Consider the following 21,465-nt stretch of genomic DNA (forward strand, 5'->3'; position numbering starts at 1 on the left):
TGCTTGAAACAGGAAACGATGGTTATTTAACGTGAACTTAATGCAGTAATGTGATATAACTAAGACAACTAAATTGATAATTTACAACTCACAACTAATAATTAGCAACTCATAACAACTCAGCAACTAATGATTAATCTCAACTCTCCCTCGACTCAACCCTCTCCACTCAACTCTCTCTCCACTTAACTGACGACTCGCAACTAACTCCTCACAACTAAACTCTCAATTAACAACTGACGATTAATCGTCTTTCTCCCTCAAGCATCCCTTTGTCGTCTTTTCATACCTCCACCACGTACATGTTCCGTAACCGTCCACGATCATGGTCACGTACGCCTTCTTCCGAGTAACTATTTGACTGAAGGATCGAGGATACTTTGATGGGCCGTTTGGCCCATTCAAGTTTCCTGGCCCTTTCGGCCTGTCGGCACTTAGGCTTTCTTGCAACATTGTATATATTTCGTCGGGTCATTTTTTGACATTCTTTTCACGATACTACAACATGATCATAATAGGATCGTACCAATAATTCTTATTAAATAAGACATTCGTTCGTTAGATGTTATAAAGTCACGTTAATTATATGAATAACGTTCACGATGTTACGGATATACGAAGTAAATAGCAACACGTGGAACAGGAATGAATGGACGGAACGTTTCAAAATTTCAGAATGACTTAAAAGACGAGAGACGAAGGGCACAGATGGCTGCGGCTCGCCAAGTTTTGGAGAGAAGCACTATGATGTTGCTCACGTCTAGTAAAACTTGCTTAAGGCATCCGGAATGTCCATCTGCCAGAGAAAACAGAGACACCGTTTTCTGCCAGATGCGAAGAGCCATGGACTTGATACACTACGTGGTCAAAGACGGAGTATTAGATTGCAGTGAATCGCAGTCTTATTCCAATTCCCAGGTAAACAATTAGTTAATATACGATTATTTTTATCGAGAAAGGTATACATATTTAGATGGAAATAAAGATCGTACAGATTTGTAAAAATAAACACACAACAAGGTCAAGGTTCGTTGCATGCATATATGATACAGATTCGCGCTGATACGGTTTCGACAAAGATCTGTTGCACCGCGATTCATGGAATTTTGACGCCACGAAACCACCAATGTTGTTATACCTCATCGCGTATAAACGTAAATATACATTTGATGTAACAACATGCGACGACGTAGATAGAAACATTTATGGTGAAATACATTCGAAAGTTTGGAACGAATCCAAAGAGCTTTCGTTTGCCAAATTCTGTCTCATGTTTAACACATAATATACGATCGAATGAAATTTTGGAGACCTTGACACAGTATGCGATAAAACAACAAAATAATTATTATCTTCGTCAGAAATTGTAAAATCCGAACTAGCGATGGTCATGCTTAAATTTCTCTCGTAAGTAGAGGAAATCTGTACAAAGTCGAACAGAGGAGTCTCTTCTTAAGGTCGTCGCGTATTTAAATTCATTTCTGAAGAAGGAGAAGAAGAAGAAAAAGAAGTTTTTGTTCATTTTAAGAAAGTATTAGCTAATGCAGAAATTTGGAATAATATCTTAAATCTTAAATAGAAATCTTAAATATTACTTTTTTTTTTAAATGACATCTCAAAGAAATCTTTTTTACCAAAATACAAATCACTATCGGCAACTTCGTATATTTCGTAATACAGAAATGTTTTCCCAATACGTTCGTATTCAGAATATAGGATTCGGTAAAATAGGAGAAAGTTACAAACATTCCGAAATTCACATATGACCCGATATATCGGCACCATCGACGGATCGGCGGACATGCTCTTGCATGAACGGTCGAGGCATTTTCGAAATTTAAGGAACATCTTCAGCATGGAATTAATGCGGTGAATTGACAGCGATGCGAATTGATATCGTACCACACATAAGAACCGTGCATAGCAAACGACGCCGAAGTGGATATCGTAAACGACGTTACGGTACATTCTTCGGCACGTGCCAAATTGCAGGTAGCGCATTAATTTCAATTTCTCGCCAGTTACATATGGGAGACGGGCCAAATCTTCTCATCCCTATTGGGACAATAAAACAATAGGGAATTGTTTCGTCGAGGGTTAAATCCCTTTTTCATTTTAATCATCTCATTTTCTGCTATTAAGCTGATAATAAATACGACAACCCTTGACCGTAGAAAATACTATGAACATTATTTTATACAGGAGAAACAGACGATAAGAGGAGCCTGTTTTTGTATATAAGAATAATAAAGTCACACGAATGATTTCAAACACATATCTCGCGCAATAACGATAGAGCTACATTAGCATAGTTTACCAAAACCTGCTGATTCCGAAAAAGGTGTTAAAGCATCGACCAACTTTCATGCAAGTTTTACCACGATGTATAAGAGGGTTTACCTAAAACTTTTATCATTCTTCATCGAAAATACGATAAAATTCCAATTTTACCGCGTATAATGTGTTAACGTATTTCGAGCGTCTTACCGCTGGAAGAAAATGCACGATATTCGTAAAAGAGCTAAGTAGAGGATGGATGAAAGCTTAAAGTATCAGCGAAAAATGTATAACGTCCAGATTGACCGATAATCGAGAAGCTTTGAAAAGAAGTGCGGATCGAGGTGCTCGGTCACGTTCAAGGATCTCGTGCGAGTAATTGCTATCTAGAAGAATGCATAGTTAGTCGACGCCATCGGGATATTGCATAGTCGAATGCTCTCTATCCTTGCTTAAGTGCAATCGGTTCAACTGCACGTATCTATGCTGACCTTAGGGCAAGAGTATATTTAGGTATGGCGTGCCATTAAAGCTTCGCATGATATCTTGCTACTACGTAGCAACAACAAGTACACATATATACAGATCATACTCCTGTGTAAATATAGTAACTGTTTATTACATGCGCAATTAAACTCGAAGCGTTTTTTTTTATGCGTTTTTCTAAAAGCAACATTCGCGAACGTATGAATAAAAAACAAACATAAATACCGTAATAATAAAATTAATCGAACGCCGCGTTATTTGTGTCGTATTAATATACATTTACATACTCGCGTAGCAATTGTTTATTAAAAGAAGCGTTGAATATTAAGAATATTAAAACAGACTGAAAACTTTTGAACGATAGCGTACGTCGAAGATTGAATTATCGTTAACGTAAATCCAGAGACGGAAAATAGTACATATATTACTGGAAGAACAGAGAGAATCTTTTACTGAGTCGATGATTAATTCCAGAGTCCACAGCAGGAGGATTGGGACAGTAGCACGGCATTCTCCGCTTTGAAACACTTCGAGAGACTCGTTGAAACCACAAGAATGACTCTCCTAGGACCAGGTTGTCGAGAGACCCTCACCGCCGCGTTAGATACCGTTATTGAGAGAACGCAGGATTTCACTGATAGCGCATACACGAGCCACGAGCACAGAGAAAACATCCTTCTGCTTTGCGATCGAGCGCAACTCGAACTCAACACGCTCCTGCGAATCGGCAACAGTATGGTAAGGGTCAATTTTTTTAACAGATCTCTTGTTAAAAGTTTAATACCAATTGTAAGTCTCTTTGATCTACCTCCGCCTGAAAGTACAAGGAAAAAATGATGCCATGGTCGTGGATTTGCTAAAGAGAAAAAAGTTTGGTACAGAAAGTTCATATAATACCGGATTAATTCATTCCCGTGGAAGAATAATCCGAAAAATGGCTGACATTCTGCTATAAATCTGAATGAAAGACCGTGCTAAACTGAATCACAGTTACGAGAGTCTACCACCGGTGAATAGATACGACGGAGCATGCGAACGATTCCCTCTTTAAAAAGAAAGAAAAGGTACACTTCTTTTTATCGCTGACTGTGAGAAATATCACGACGCATATTCTCGTAAAATTAGTAATTGCTTTGAACACGTACCGTCCATCTATAGGATACGTTAAATGAAATATTTTATGCTCCATTACATTCTATCGATCACACGAATGAAAGAAAGATACATCAAGAAAGGAAAACTCTACCGCTGAAGGTATCAAGACACTTCGGTGGTGAATTTGTAGTAATGATGTTTGAATTTGATTAAAATCGCGATACCTCCAAAGAGACAATTTCTTTTGCTAAAATCATAATTGTACGTATACCAAAGGAGTAGAAAAATAGTAAAACTGTTATTACTATTATTATCTGTTATTAGAATTACGAAGGTGGCGGTGGTTCTCCAAGTTCTGAGATGGAGCAAGCTGTCTTGGGAGTATTACGTACTACCAGGGATCTTCGCCAGCAGCTATGCACGACCACGATGGAACAAGCGGCCGATCTTGGACAGGTAACTAAAGCGGGTCAGGAACTTGTTTCAACGATCAGGAACGTCGCTTTGGTCAATGACAGATATCTTCTTCAAGAAAGCAACGAAAAATTTCGCGAGTACATTGAACACATTCTCGAAGTAAGTATTCGATTCTGACGACAAGATCGAATATTTCATTGAAAAATTCTCATACTTTAGATTTCGAATCCTTTCGCTTTTCTACAGTTTTCTTTAGAAAATTTACTCTTTTACGATCTTGAGATCAAATATTAAACAAAAAATGAAAGGTGTTTGAAAATCAGTTAATCGGTAATGCTTGTTTAATCTTCTTCATCGGTAGTGTCTTTTTCTGAAATGCCATCGAAATCTAAACGATATCATTAGCGATCGATAATTCACGTTTTCGAACATATCGATTAATAGGTGTGCAAAATGCTGAGACACGTTGCGCTCTCGGAATCGTTGCAAGTTTCAGCAAAGTTTACTGAAATTAACCTGAGAATATACGGTCCCCAAGTGGTGACGGCGGCATATACTTTAGCGAGACATCCTACCAGTAAAATCGCTAAGGAAAACCTAGAAGGTAGATTACTCGTAACATATTAATCGCTAGTATTCCGCTCAGGAATTTCCACTCCACTCTTTGTTTTCCCGTAACGATACGCATATTTAGAAACTCTTACTTGAATCCAAAGTCATTTTCGTTTCTCTAGAATCTCTAGAACATGGAGAAAAATATTGGATCTCATTCCGATACGTATTTCAGTGTTTGCCGACATGTGGCAATGGCTTATGACTGACGTGACCACTGTGGCGAAAGACGTACTCGAATTGAATCAAAACCGACCTGAAAAACAAGTTTACATGTCCTTACCACGACCTGGAGTAAGTTAATTTGTTTATATTATGGTTTAGAATCGTTGACTCGATATAGTTTATTATTATTATTATTATTTAATATTCTCTGAATATCTATAATTTCGAATTTGCATCCGACAAGATTAATATCTTTGTTTATTTCAGAAACACGGTACAACGAGCAAACCACTGAAACCGGTAAAATTGGACAGCGAGGAGCAGGCTAAGATCGCAAAGGCAGGGCTGGAGATGAAGCTGATCACTTCGGAGATGGATGCGGAAACAGAGAAATGGCAAGAAAGTGGAAGCGCCCTGGAAGAGAACAACGACATCGTGAAACGCGCGAAGAACATGTCCTCGATGGCGTTCTCGATGTACCAGTTCACCAGAGGTGAAGGGGCGTTGAAAACCACCCAAGATCTATTCACCCAAGCTGAGTATTTCGCCGAGGAGGCGAACAGATTGTACAAGGTTGTGAGACAATTCAGCTATCAGGTATGTATCAGTTACTAAGGCAGCGTAGATTCAGAGCAAAACTGATACACATTTTTTAATTGGTCTGATGTTCAGATGTTATGTATATACGTGTCTGAGTATAGGAAACGCCTATACGTACACGTATACACGTACATCATCACTCTTACTTTATAATCATACTCTTTTATCATTGTTTATTATTATTATTATTATTATTATTATTATTATTATTATTATTATTGTTATTGTTATTACTATTGTTATTATTATTATTATTATTTGTTATCATTACTGTATTTACTATTATCATTATTGTTATTATCCTCATGATCATCATCATTATTATTATTACGGATTCTATACTGGACTTGATTCCGAGTTTTTTGATCCTTGCTATATTGGAAATATTTTTACTTCGATTTCGCTAATTGAGTTTCATTTTTACGTAATTGCTACGCTAGAGCTACGTCGAATCCAGATGAATTCCTCTTCTTGTTTCACGGTGCATCATACATTTGTATAAGTACTCTTTTTATGTCTGATCGATATTTTCAAGAATAAATAATATTTTAATCGATGGGAAAAATATAACGTACGGAGTAATGTTAGAAATGGATTGGGGGTAGCTCGGCCGTGAGTTATTAGCATTAGACATGTTCGAATTAACACGTTTGCTGCCCTTTCGACCCTCCTAGCTAGGCCGAATATATATAGTTACCCAAAACCATTTTGATCTTTCTATATTTTCTTGAAACAAAAGTCAACAAAAACGCTAACCTTGTAATATATATTCTTGTATTATGAAACCCTTTTTTGACCCTCGCTCTTTGAATGCCTCCATCCAGGTAACTCTTTCTCTCTTTACTTTAGACCCTTGTTGGGCTAATAGAGATCACGTTCGCCTTGTACAGATCGTTCTCATTGCCGTGCATTATACCGCTCATTTTTCTGCGAACTCATTATTCATCAGTTGCTGTTAAGTGTTTTCGTGTTTCTCTTTACATCACTACACACTATCTTTTTATTGTTCTATTACTTTACTATACGCAACAGTACTGTGCTATGCAAGATCGTGCGATGATACCTGGTATGATTTATCCCAAACAATCGTTTCTCTCGAATGACGTAGTATACTTGTACCTCATACATTGCTTTTGTTCGTTCTCCGACAAAGAAAGCACGTTACAAGGAACGACGTTGCATTTTTCATAGTGACTTACATGGCGGTAAAGTAATTTTCGCTAGGCAATCAAACGATTACGTTGTTCCCAATTTGGTAATCGGAAATAATTTCTATAGCTCGCGTGTTTATACCGTTACGGATTAATATTGAAAGCAGCTATACGATAATTATCGCATCGATAAATAAGTATTCTTCTTAATGTCAAGTTTCATACAATCGAGATTTGAAATAAGCAAGTATATTCGAGTCTCGTTGTTTGAAAGTGAACGTAACTACGATTACATTTATAATATTTTTCTTGTTTTGTTTTTACGTTCGTTAAGAAAGCTCCAGCTGAGAAAGTAAGAGTTCTTTAGATTAATCAGTTCAATAGCCAGAAATTTTTCAGACGCTGGTAATTAACGAAGTATGTATAAGTTCTGCAGCAGGAACGTGACTCTCATTTTGAAACGTAGACATACCGTTGAATCTCTCACGTCTCATACCACCAAATCAACTATGATCGTTATTTTGTTGGTAAAATCAATTTTGTATACGTACATTTACGACTTTTTTGTGTACGATTAGTAAGGTGTGTTTTAGATGCTACGGGAATGCTTCCGTCTGTGGACGACGTCTATGTGCATTGTGGTCCCCCTCCTTCCACTATCTGGGGCATGACTATTATGTCTCAGTTTTTGCCAGCTTCCGATTTGACCTTTTTTTACACTTTATTCTTAAATGGCAGCTAAAATGAAATTTTATTCTATTTTCGTGGGATCCCCCGATAGAGCGATGTTACTTTGTTACTTTGTTCGCTACAAAAAATTAAGATTAAAATACATTTGAAGATAAGTATTTCGACTATGATACATACTCGTATAAAAAAGTATTTTAAGCGCATGTAACCTGCTTCTAATTGAAAGACGCGTCACTTAATACTACTAAGCGTTTTACTCGCATAAAGACACGTAAAGTCACTCGTTCTTCGTCACTTTCGAGACTCTATCATCGAAAGGAGTACGTGAAATAATTTTCTATGAAAAAAATTCTCAAATTTAGAAAGAAATACGTTTGATTAATTATTTATTTCAAGTTCATTTTAGCTGCGATCGTTTGAGAAAAGCGTATCGCTTGATCTTAATTATGATTCAAAATGAATTGTCATTCGAGAAGCTTGCAAAAACAGCAAGGTCTGTACTAATTCACTGTCATTCACACAGTCACTCTCTAATGTTCTCGAACAACTGACACGAACTTTTTTTCAAACTTGTTGCATTGTGTTCTATTAGGACGAATAGAAAATCTCTTTTGTTAACTTTACTAGATGCAATCTTTTTACAAATATCCGAGATATACGTATTTTAAAGTATTTATTATACTAGTCAATCGATAAAAAATAGAATCAGGCATTGCTTTAAAGATTTATTCGACTTACGCTACAAATGTAAAACGATGATTTCGCAGGGCAAATGTAATTGATGTTTTTCAACGATTCTCCAATAGAAATTGGATCGTATCGTATCGTATCGTATTGTATCGCGTCGTTTCTTTAGTAATGAAATAGCAAAAACACATAAAAATAATAATTTAATCGAATCGTCTTTCATACGATCCTATACAATCAATTTGTATTTTGGTCAAAAATTTTTAGGTACTAAAAAATTACTCTAATCTATATTTTGTAGAAATTTTCAACACAAAAACCACAATTTATTAACGATTATGCGCTCTCGATAACATAGGAAGATTTTGCACAGAAATAACAAATATGTATAACATTTCTCTTATCTTCAAAACACGACCCATACTTCGAGTTAGATCAACATCGAATTATAGATATACATAATAGATATACATATGCTAATATGGCAAATATAAAAGTCGAAAAAGGATATTACATCTGCTAAATTTGTAATTTGATGAAAATTCGCATAGCATCGGTATAACTGAATTTTCTAGATTTGAGATTTCTGATCAAGTCGTTGGAAACGAATCACGATCACGTTTGCCTTGCGATACGAACGAAGACGTAAGATTGTATTCGATGTTGTGCATGGGTGCAGGTACCAGGGGGACCGCACAAGAAAGAACTCTTGGAAAATCTCGATCGTGTGCCAACGTATGTGCAGCAGCTTCAATTCACCGTGAAGAATCCCACTGTTGGAAAAGCCGCCACTTTCACCAAAGTCGATAACGTGATACAAGAGACAAAAAATTTAATGAACGTGATTTCGAAAGTGGTGACCACGTGTTTCGTCTGCGCCACAAAGGTAAGATACGCTCGCGCGTTATTTCATCTTATACTATGCACAAGGAAAATTCTAGCGTCAACCACACCGATTGACCCTTCTAGTCACGTTACATTTTTATCTTTTGTTTAGTATTTCCCTCACTTTTCATCTTTTCTTTTTCTTTTTTCTCCGTTTTTCTCTTGCTCGAGAACGAGATACGTATGTGCGTGTTCAGTCTTTACCGTTCTCTCGCACTTGTAGGGGGTATTTTGTTTGATTAAAATTGTAGAAATAGCTCGTTGAACGAAGGAACAAAAGACTGGACAGTATTTTTTATCGTAGCTAGCTTTGCGATAGCGAAAGTGATATGTTTTCATTTTTACATAATTGTTTAGCTATTATGTCATGTAATACTGTAAAGTTATGAGAAGATATTTCTGTGTAATACTTGCCTTTTCAACGATATTCGCTCAACGCGGAGCATTTCTCACGAGGATTCAAACAAGGAGAAACGACAAAAACAATTTATTTACACCTCGTTTTTGTTCCTATCAGAAAATTTTCCAGTTTATAGTACCTTGTGTATTTCCGATATAATTATTACTCGTTAGATTTTAAATTTATTTGCTTGGGAGGCAAAACAAAACTAAAGTAAATATTCGCAAAAACGAACTACACAGTATTATAATATACATATATATAGTAAGCGATGCAGTAAAGTGTGTTCTATGTATCCTTCCATGCATTCGTCGAATAGCACAATGTCACGATGCCGCAGTACATGGAGCTCAGTCCGACGATACCTGGCCTAGCTGAAGAGGATTGCTTGTATCCAGTTAGTCCGCAATTGTTACCATCCACCAGTCCCTACGTACAACCTTATCCGTTAACTTCGGCCCAGTTACACAACATTCTAAGAGGTGCGAATCTGGGCTTTCCACTCTTCAACTACAACACCCTGCCAAATACCACCTCCACCAGTACTGCTACACGCAATTCCGCATCCTTCGTTCATCCATCGGTCCTTCCATACTCGACACCCATCACGACTTCCACTTGCGGGCCGCAGGCTCCGTATTGCCTACAGAATCTACAGCTGCTGCAGCTGCAGCTACAACAGGCACAGCTGCAGCACCTAAGACACGCCGCCACCTTGCCAAGATAACACAGACTTTCGTTCGCATCCCGAAGGTCGTGCGTGTTCTTCACGCACAGCTACAGAAGTGCTGTTCTTTCTGTTGTACACAGGTTCGATTTTGGTTTCCACCCATTGAGTTTTTCGTTTTCCGTTTTCCGTTTTCCGTTTTCTGTTTTCATTCTTTTCCCTTTCGCTTTCTCGCTTATTGTCAGTCTGCTTCTCGCCTCGTTGCTATCTATTCGCGCGACCGCCAATGATCGAATTACGATCGACCGAAGAACTTTTCCATTTCGAGCTTCGAATAGTATGTACACTCTGCTCGGGAAATAGGTTAATCGAATTTCACGGTTTCCATGAAGTTAAAATGACGGTAATTTCCGATTAGTTTAACACCTCGAATTTAGTCCTCGAGGTACAGCTATAGATCAAAATTGTTCTATGACATTGCAATACCGTTAACCTAACGAACCAATTGTTCCATCTTCTATCTAGTACGATCGATCGTTTTCGCATCATTAGTGTTTGACAAACGCGTTCCCCTTCCCCCTTCCCGGCGCCGCCTTTTCTTATGCGATGCATTTTACGCGTAGACTTTGTTTTATTGCTCTAATAAGTTGGCTCGATTTCTTGTTTTTCTTATTATACTTTGCAAACGTTTTTTCATGGTCCAATTTTTGAACAGCTTCGCTTCGATCGACAAGTTACACAGTGACACCGTCGAATATCGATTTGACATAGTCCATGGCACGAAGAAGAACTTTTAATCAATCTAGTTTCCTGTTTTCAGCCATCTTTACAGGAATGGATGCAATATTATATTTCACCGTGTAACGGAATTCGTTATTTCTTCTTTCTCTATCGATATCATATCTAACACGCCGTAAACTGCAAAATATAACGCTTGTTTTTTAACGTACCAAATTCATTGACAATTTTCATTAGAGTAACAATTTGTCATAACGACTTCCGACTTTTCCAAATCATCAACTTTTTATAAACAAGTAACGATTCATTCTTCATGATCGCAGTGCATCATTAACAATTACGACCGCTAACGAACCCATTTGCAACTAAAACACTTCGAACGATCGTTAAATGGAATATCGATACGCTGGACGAAAGTATTTTGAATTTACATATGATTAAAACGAACGAATAAAAACCGGCCAGCTGTTATCATCTTACGAACATTTTTGTTGCGAATCGATATCTTGATTATTTTTTTACGTTCAAGTCAAAAGGCTTTAAGTCAACATTTTAAACATCTATGCGCTCGATAAGCGTAGATATGACATTCCATTAACAATGAGGAACAAGAATCTTACCGAGCAACGTATTTCTAATTGTTCTTACACGTATAGATACGTAGTTTATATCGACTTGGAGATCATGGACGAGAGATGGCGCAATAAATGCACTTTGTATGTCTACGAATGTCTGCGAATATCTGCGATAAATAGACGCGCGAGGATAATTAAAGGGTGCATTGCCAAAGTACTTTTGGTCCGACGTATCGATCGAGAAGCTAGTCCAATGCTCATCTCCGTGATCAGGAAGAATCGACAGAGAGGAAGAAAAAATGTACAGAGTGGATAATCTGTAGTTTTCGATCTATTTTTCAGTACAACCTGGATTTCCGAGGTCTGTCGGCGCGTGGGGCCGGCGGCTCGCCGTACAGGGGCGGAGAGGGTGCAGGCGCCGATGGCGACGGTGGCGGTGCTGGTGTCGACGGCAGCAAGACGGGCTCCGCCCCCGGCAGCGACCCGTCCGTCTGACAGTTTGGGATGGCCCGACGGGCCAAGGGGGACGCTCGCCGCACTCGGGTTTCCTTTCTACTTTTCTAGGAAGAACCCTCGCCTGCCCCACCGAAACGTACACGTCGGGCTCCCTCGATTCCCTTCGAGATCCCAATGGAATCTTACAGATTTTCGACGGGATTTTCAATCGTACCAACCAATCGTTTATGTTTATTCGGTTCCTAAAGTTTCTTATTTATTAAGCCTTATTTTGCGAATGATACACGTAGCATCAAAATGTCAATTTCGTCGAGAGAAATGCCGAATTTAAAAAATTCTATTATGTTTGAATAATTATCTTCTACTTGTTAAAAAATATGTTTATCTAAAGTCATGTCGTAGCAAAATATTACAAATAGATCCGAGAAATCCCATCGAAAGAACAGGATGTTTTCAAACTAATATTTTTCGAACACACGCGATTATTCTAGTCTACAATTTTTAACAAAGAACAGACGTTCATCGAATCACGTCGAGGAACGAGTATCGAACAAACAAGTGTGGTCGAATCGTCCTTCCGAAAAGTTGGCCGAAATGAACGATAAAGTTCGATGAAACCTTCGTTACAAGTCAGAGGTTTCGATTAACGAATGAAAGAAATTCAATCTTATTTCAAATCTTACCGGTGCTATCTAAAATTACCAATCGACTGGTTCCTTGATTAACTAAGGATTATCTAGGAGATAAGCTGACCGTGTAATTTCTTACGAGCACATTGTATTTGTATCCGACGAGTGGACTTTGAAAGCGCGTTTGCTTTTTAAAGGGAATATTTAGAATTTAGATTATCGACGTGTACGTTTCTCAATCGTAATTTGCTTCGAGCACAAGCTACATGTATTCCAGCGATTAGCCACGGTACACGCGTAATGTTTGCGTTGCTCAATATAGAAAATGAAACGGGTTTTCCGCTCGAGAAACGGTTCCGTGTCGCTTCGCGTGACTGCCATGAAACGCATGACAGGAACCAATAAAGAATCACGAGAAATTTAGGTACGCTTTTGCACAAAAAAACGCACGCGTCAAACCGTGCAAAGAATCAAGAACACAAAGAACATTAAAGCGCGTTCGTTGGCATTTTAAAAGATATACGAAAAAACTTTTTCCTTGGGAAAGTAACGGCTATTTCGATTTTCCAAAATTTTCATGTAATCGCATAAAATTATCTTAGACGTGTTTCGACGCGTACGTTTAAAATCGTGTTTGCTCCGAACACGACCCATTTACGGTTGAACGAAACGTAAAATGAACGTTACTCGATACGAACAATTTTTCCTGCACCCTTTTTACTCTCTTCTTTAGAATTTCATCGTGCGGTAAATTTTATCCTACAATGTATCTATGAGTAAAACGAGCAAGACGAGCGATTTAGAATCTAAAGCATCGTCGAGTTGTGCGATGAAATTCAATGTTCACAGCGGCAATAATGCAGCCATATCAGAAAAATCGACGTCCGATGAGCGAAAGGTAAAACTGTTTGGAATAATTAACGCCGTTGACAGGAGTCGCTTTACGCAGCTTTTATTCGAAAAGTCCTTTCGCCGAAACAACGATCAGCGTAGGTAACTTGTTCCCTTCGTCCGTGACAGTATGCGTGCCTCTATCGTAATATATGTTGCTGCTGCTGCCGCTGCTTTAAAATTCATTCAACTTTCCGTGTGATTTATCGAACGATATACATACGTGTAATTCAAGTGGCAGCGAAGCAAAAATTTCAACGCAGCACGTTTCATCGTTAACAAGTTGTTTTGTCTTTTGCTGCACTGACTTTAATCACCTCTCTGTCTCTTCGTTCGAGAATTTCTGAACGACTCTATATGCAAAAAAAAAAAAAAAAGAAAATTCTAAAACGAAAGAAACTCGTTCTTCCATGTAGAAAAGTTGGTGCAACGACAATAAACTCGATCGAAATGTCTTTTAAACATCCCCTTACGCGTCTCACCAACTGATTTTTCAACAAATTTCCCCACTTTCTTTCTTTGTAACGACACGTCACATCATGTATTTTTCACCGTTAACGCAACGTGCTGCGAGGGATTACGCTTCTCAAGATTCGCTTTTGATGTTCAGCAGTTAACTAATATCTCGCCAATTAGCGTACGGCAAGGTATTAAACGCTTCGATAGACAAATAGTCTCGCTTGTTACCTGAACAATGGCTATGCGTGACGAAGCCTGGAATCTGATTCTTTGAATTTTCAAACTTTTTGCATCGTCGCACTAGGAAGCTAAGGAGAACGCAAACCTCTATGATTTTATATTATAATACCATACCAAATATTCGTTCGGCGTTATTACTAACGAAACGGTTTACTACTTACTATAACAATAGTCGTCGGATCAAGACGATATGATGTTACTAAACATAAATTACTTTCAAGTTATAGAGGATTAATTTCACAAAGAGATTGTTCTTTATGCTTTAAATTCAAATCGCTTCCTTCTACATATGTATAAAGGTATTCTCCTCAACTTCGCACATTTGACACGCTAAAAGCCTCGATAAAAATAACTCAGGGAAATCAAATTCCACGCAAAGAGATATCGCGCGAGAACGAAGACTATTCGTTTCATGATCCGAGACTTTTGCTTTTTACACTCTCGAATACCAGATAATTTAATAATCGACTATCGGATGTAGGCTACAGATTTTACGAATGATGAAATCACGAGAGCAAGAGCACAGCTCTTGATAATGGGGCAGGAGATGGTTATCGAGGGTGACCTGGGGGCGGCAGCAGGGCGGTCAGGGACGTACTTTGTGGCAAAGACACCGTGAGACGCGCATGATAACCGAAATCTCGTGGCTCGAGCTCCGTTAACTTAAAACGAATCGATTGCTCCACTCGATCAAACCCTATATGCGTCAACGTATTTCTTCATTCTTCCAAAAACGCGTGTTTCGTGTCGAAATTAACATTTGATCAGGTCGAGTCGAGTCAAGCCAAGCCAACCGCCTCGACGAAGGTGTCACAAATGAAAATCGTGCTCGTAATTGTAATACTTCCACGCAGAGTCGTCTTTGAAACCGCTGACGAAACGTCTGTTCATTCCCTCTCGTCGGAGAAACGGAAAATAATCAAGATTCGACTTTGGGGTCTGACTTTGGGGTTTGACCTGACGCGGACCGAAATAGAGAAGAATCATCGCGATCGATGACTGTGCACGAGCAACGTTCGCTACGTTTTTTTATTTCATCAGTTGACGGTCCATCAAATTTCTATCCACATTGAACATTATGCATTACGATTATATACAGTTACGCTGTACTGTATAAATATTGATCCGACATATCGTCCCATGCGTTCTTTGTGCGCTATGAAAGTCGACATTAGAAATCGGAAGGCGCGGGCACGAATCGTTGCTCAGAGTTTCATTGAATCCGATTAACAGCCAGAACCTGTTCCCGCCATCTTCCGCCAATCTCTATGCGTATTCGTAAATACAGACCACAGAACGACCTCAAACGAGCTTCCTCTCAACGAACCAGACGAAGCCAAGCCCAAAGAGATTTAAAAATGAACGAGTCGTTCTGCCACGGAAGTAACGATTTTGACGATTAGCATTAGCATTAGTAACGTTGTATTCGACAGGCGACTGAAACGTAAAAATCGATTGTACATAGAGCCATAAGTTATATGCGAGCTAAATGTCGGCCAGTCATGCATTTCTCGTATTTACAAATATATATATAGAATATCGATTCTGTATGTATTATATAGAGTTGGCACAAAGAATGTGACCGATCACAGGAGTTTATGAAGAGAAACGGGTCGTAGATGTCGATGATGCAAAGTCGTGCTATATTCCAGATACGAATGTAATCGCGATAATTTGAAACGATATTAATGTACTCTCTTTACGGAAATATCGATCGACTTTACTTCACCGATCAAAAGAGATTGAAAATATGATCGATGTAACGACAAGGATTCGGAGCGATCGTAGGCGAACGAGACGCATGCGATATCGACGAAGCCTCCGATCGATGAGTATTCGTTGATAGATCCTCGAGATGTTCCTAGGGTGTAATTACGCGAATTCGCGTTCTCGTATTGCGTACGCGTAACCTCGCAGGAATATAATAACCGACTTGTTATAATAAGTTGTAACACATGTACGCGACGCGTTTGTACAAACTCTGTATCATACTTTATCCGCGGTCTTTTAGAGTATATGATAATGATAGAGCTCGATCAGTTGTTAAGGGAGTAAGCTTAAGTTTCTTTTCTATAAAACAGCACAAATATTTTATAAGGGGAAACCAAGAAGCGAGTTTCCGCGTAAGCGTTCAGTTGGTCATCTCATTATCGAATCAAGTTAGTGTGAATCATAGATATCGTCAATAATCAGAAACTATTCTTGGAGCTCTATCGTCAGGTCTCAGGTCTCAGGTCTCAGGTCGAAGAAACCAAGCTTTCCCTTCGGCATGAAGGTGTTTTGTCGATCGAGTTACCATACATACAAGGCTTTCAAGGAAAGCATTTCAATTTTGATTTGAATCTTTTCAAATAATTCTACCGTTAGTTATATCTTTAAAGTTCGAACGAATGTTGTAGTCCTTACTATCCAAGGAATATGTTTCACGCACACTGATCTTTGACAAGTAGAATTGAACTTAGACGCAACATTGGATCCATACGTTTCGCGTGAAGAAAATATGCAAAGGTATCCAAAATATTTAGAGGACAAAACGAATTTCTGTCGAGACTTTACTTCTTTAGTTGCGAATTTGCAAAGTCATCTGCGGTCTATCTCTTCTGGGCAACGTCCATCTCTAGCCGAATTACCCCAACTAAAGACCATCCCAATTGCCGTTTCTACAACTTTCTTTCGTTATACGTATACATATACCTTGTATCTCTTTCTATACTTCTATTGTGTTTCTATTAGAAATCCAACAGATTTCAGAGTATAGATACACCTTTATCTCTCGTGAATTCGGTTTCTACATTAAGATTATTCGAAACAATGATCTTCGATAGTGCGTTCATTCGAGATCTGATAGCACAGTTTTGCGTTGGATCGGCTTCGTTGTTTCCTATCTGAAGTGGAGTTCTCGTCGTATATTAACATTAATACCAATGGTGATAGTAAACATATAGTTGATCGAAATTCTAGTTGTTGTATAGAGGTCAGTTGATAAGTGTAACATGTATCGATATTAAGTATATTAACAGCAACAATAATGATTATATGGCTAGCATTCACAGTCGTGACACTACGGTATATTCCAGAAGCCTGGCATTCGTATTCCAGAAACGATTGACGAACCCTTTTCGTTCATCGCTATTCGAACGTCTCGTTAGTCTCTCTCTCTCTCCCCACCCCCGTGTACTTATACATTGTCTCGAATTTGTAATTCTATTCTATGTATCCATATGTAATTCTACCTCAATTCGTAGCTTAGATACCTCCCTAAGAAGAAAAAGTTTCTACTCGTGGATGAACGATATTATATTTAGATGTAATCTGCGTTTCGATCATTGATCAATCCCAATTTGTCGGCATATATGTAAGTTAAAATGAATTCAACATCTTAGAAAAAAATAAAAAATCGGCGAAGAAAGCTGATAGGAAAGGAGAAACGAGGTATTCGTTAATCGTCATTAGATTTGGTTCGATCGAATTCGTTGACGAAAACAACGATTGTCACACGAAGCAACGCGCGAGACACATTTTCCAGGAGCTCATCGTTCCCATCGGTTGTGCCTATCTTCTTCTAAATGTTAACATGTTTTTACTGGAAACCACACACGCGCGTGTCACGCCTGTATATGCAAAATACATACGTATGTACTTATTTATATTCTGTACGACGTTCGTTTTGTAACTGTTTTATGCTCTCGACAAAAACAGGAAAACAGAACATAAAACTGGCAACGAACGATGTACATAGTGCAAATTTTAATGTCAATCTATATATACATAATACGCATAATATGTACCATTACGTGAATACTAAATACTAAATACTGACGATTGCTGTTAGTTGGACTATTTCGTGCCTGCGGTGTAATATTATCGATGATTGATATTTCATTGTGTCCTGTTTTTCTTGAAAAGAAAACGACAAAAGAAAAAAGAAACTGAAAGATAATATGAGTGAAAGCCGGTATGAGAAAACCAAGTAGCCTTGTAACAAGCATCTGAAACGAAGAAAAACGTGATTCGTAGATTTAAAAAGTGAACGATCAGATATTCGCATGTTTTTTTTTGTCCGAGTTATTGTTGTTCTCCTTCTGTTCTGTTCTTGTTCTTTTTCTCCGTCTTTTCAATTAATCGATTCATTAGTATAACTCTAAAAAAAGAACAGGTAAAAGTTGTCCATTTATACCTAATTTGTCGCACAATTTTCTATTTTATAAATTCCTTGAGATCTTTTATTTTTATTTGAATCTATTTTCCATAAATCTGTCCGTTAGCGTATTCCCGACTCAAATCTATGTTGTATGTTTTGTTTGTCCGGAAAGATCGTGCCGACTTTTAAAGAAATAAAAAACATTTTCTTACTCATTTCGATGTATTAAAACTCCAACTGAAAGAGACGATTACAAACTTTCTGGACAACCGGTATATCATTCTCTGAGTATTCGATCGATCACGATTGCATCCAAACTATTAACCAAGTGAATATTTAAATAATTATTAATACAAAAGTCACTAGGTTACTAGACAATCGCATTTAAATGCGAACAATCGATTTTACAATCTTAGTCTTTCCATTTTTTAACGATCGAGCAAACGATGTAGATGTCATGCTTCGCACATCGGTCATTCTGATCTGTTGGTCCTACGTTAGTCAGATTTTAAATAAATATCGATGACAATAATTTCGGGTAATTACTTTCACGTTTGTTCTAGCAAATGTTTGAGATTCTAATAGAACGTGCGCACTTGATAACAGGAACATGTCTATATTTTTTGACGTTATTCAATCGCGACGTAATTGAATTTCCGAACGATGTTAAGATCGTAAACGATCTAAGACTCCCCAGAAATTTTTGATATTTTTCTGGTCGAATAAGACAATTTTTGTCGAGTCGAACGATTGCTTGATCGTAGACGACGTGAAAGTAAAGTCAGTGTTATTGATGCGACGATCGTGCTATTTCTTTCTCCTTCCTTAAGAAATTATGAACTATATGAAAAAATGTGAAGAAATGTGATATATGATTTGACTATTATTTTTGTGAGCATTTAATAATATTTGATAGTTTTCTTTGAACAGTGAGTACAAATATGACAAGCGTGTTTCTTTTAATTGGAGTTTTAATGGTTTGAATATTACAATAGAAAAATGTAAAAGAGCTTCACGTAATTTTATAACAAAGTACAAAATAGTCTTTTAAACTAACATAGAATATAACAATTGATATATTAAATGTCTAATAAAAAAGATAAATTTAAACGTATAGTTATCACTTTAGTATTATAGAAATAATTTTTGTTCTAAATAATGCGATATACATATAAACCGGGTATAACTATAGCTATCGTTCCATCATAATTGTCAGTATGTTAATGTATTAATAAGAATTCGGAAAAAATGTTGAAATATAGTTCATAGTCTTTTTAAAAAAAGGGAGGGAGGTGAAAAGAAAGAGAATCGGTGATGTTGCGCCAACAACGCTAACTTTTTAATTTCTGAAATTTGCTTCTCGCTCACTTGCAACTTCCCACATAAGAAACTACGTACCAGATACCACTGAATTTTTGAGCGTATATTGTAACCATAAAAAGATAATATATCAGTAACGCGGACATTAATTAATGTAAAGAAAAAGAAGCAAATAAGACATAGTATTCGATCCTCTCTTTTTAATTGTAACTCTTTGTATAACGTATTTCATAAAATCACTCGAAAGCTCTCTTCAAGTATATATACTATACGTGTATATTATGAGCTTATAGTAATTAATATATCTACAAAAAAACATCGATAGATCATTGAATAGAGTTCGTTGGGTAGCTAAATCTGTCTTTACTTGATGTATCTCGACAAATTTGATTCTTAATCTATAATAGAAAGAGAAAAAGGAAAAAGAAAAAACGCGCGCGCAAACACACCAAAAGTAAGTCGTAAGCTTTATCTTTATTCAATTTTATGCGTAACTATTTAACGTTTAAAGAAAAAAGAGCAAAGGTATTATTATACAACGTGTGGACTCAGTGCGAGAAAATAAAATATAGATTTTTCTACATTTTATTATTGCGACTGATCGATGTTAAAACACAATTGCAATTTCTGCGATTAAATTCGACGAACATGTGTTGAGCAACACGATTTACAAGCAAAAAGGAAGAAAGGAAAAGAAATAAAAAAAATAAAAAATATACGTATATGTATATACATATGTATACGTAGCTGTTAACGTTACTTCTCTCGGGATTGACAAAACTTCAGTATCCACTAGATGGTCAATTGAGAACACGAAGTAAATGTGCACGAAGCCGTAGTCGTATAGAATCTCTTCTCTCTCTGTAACGCTTTTAACAACAAAGAAAAAAATCGTGTGACGTATTTTTCGGATGTTTCGATATTTGCCTAATCATTTTCATACCGAGTGTCCACTTCGAGCCCCTCGACAAGCGTATATAACATTAATCACGGCAAGCGGTGATAATATTTAAAAATTACATGTAACTCGGGTCGTGTGTTATTCCGATATATATTTCAACGGAAACTTATGCCATTTTTTAACAAATTGCAACTACGTATCGCTTCTTTTTTTTTTGTTATATAGAAATAATTTACTACATTTGCTATTTTAACTTTTTAAGTTTTCATTTTTTGTGCCATTTTTCTACTCGATCGTGTTCAAATACAAGAAGAAAACCACATGTACTTGAACGTTTATATGACAATCTAATGTCAAGCATTCGCGCAAATCGCATATGTTGAAAGGGTAACGAAGAATCGAAGAGGGCACGCCGTTGTTTTCACCCCAGCTCGTGACGAATCTGATCACGTCGACGAAGTGAATTTTTTTATCATTTTGATTCAGGGGTGGACGAAGGAATAATTGGAGGAAACAGAGACAACGGGAAGTTGTCAAATTGATTCATTTGTTGCCTACACGAAACAGCTGATGTTTAGTTTACTTACAATTAATTAACAGTCTTTTCTTCTTTTACCGATATATATAGTAAAACCTCCAGCGTTCAATTTAGTAGGAAGATTTAACCGAATGACTAAATATTCATATTTTCATACAGTTGATTCTCTATATTTTATTTGAAGAAAGTGAAAAGAATAATATTTCTGTCACTAACAACAACGGAGATATAAATATAATATTATTTCAACTACTTCTTTTAATCGATATTATCTACCGTTCTTCCAGTTCGTCTCTGTATAGTCTGCGGTGAGAGTCGAATAATAAGAATCTGTATCGTCTATTTAGTGTGAATAGAATATTCCAACTTGATTCTAAAATAGATTAAAGAAATAATGGATCGAGCTCATTTAACAGTTAATTTTCCCAGTTCTAACGATTCATCG

The 21,465-nt window shown here is 37.2% G+C and overlaps 1 protein-coding gene across 7 annotated transcripts in view; it reads left to right on the forward strand.

The window, feature by feature from the left end:
* The window catches only part of LOC122575039 (alpha-catulin), a 70,403-nt gene extending 50,788 nt beyond the window's left edge, over window positions 1-19,615 (forward strand). For 5 of the 7 annotated variants that reach the window (XM_043743395.1, XM_043743400.1, XM_043743398.1 and 2 more), the window contains 9 exons: window positions 676-918; window positions 3,238-3,501; window positions 4,183-4,434; window positions 4,720-4,879; window positions 5,063-5,181; window positions 5,320-5,649; window positions 8,860-9,066; window positions 9,785-9,947; window positions 11,788-19,615. In XM_043743395.1, coding sequence (XP_043599330.1) covers window positions 676-918; window positions 3,238-3,501; window positions 4,183-4,434; window positions 4,720-4,879; window positions 5,063-5,181; window positions 5,320-5,649; window positions 8,860-9,066; window positions 9,785-9,947; window positions 11,788-12,164 — 2,115 coding nt within the window. In that variant the 3' untranslated portion in view covers window positions 12,165-19,615. Of the gene's footprint in view, window positions 1-675; window positions 919-3,237; window positions 3,502-4,182; window positions 4,435-4,719; window positions 4,880-5,062; window positions 5,182-5,319; window positions 5,650-8,859; window positions 9,067-9,784; window positions 10,276-11,787 lie in introns of all 7 variants that reach the window. The other 2 variants (XM_043743399.1, XM_043743401.1) reach the window with 2 other exon arrangements.
* The last annotated feature ends 1,850 nt before the right edge of the window (window positions 19,616-21,465 follow it).

Source organism: Bombus pyrosoma, linkage group LG14, assembly GCF_014825855.1.
Source record: "Bombus pyrosoma isolate SC7728 linkage group LG14, ASM1482585v1, whole genome shotgun sequence".
NCBI classification, from domain to species: domain Eukaryota; kingdom Metazoa; phylum Arthropoda; class Insecta; order Hymenoptera; family Apidae; genus Bombus; species Bombus pyrosoma.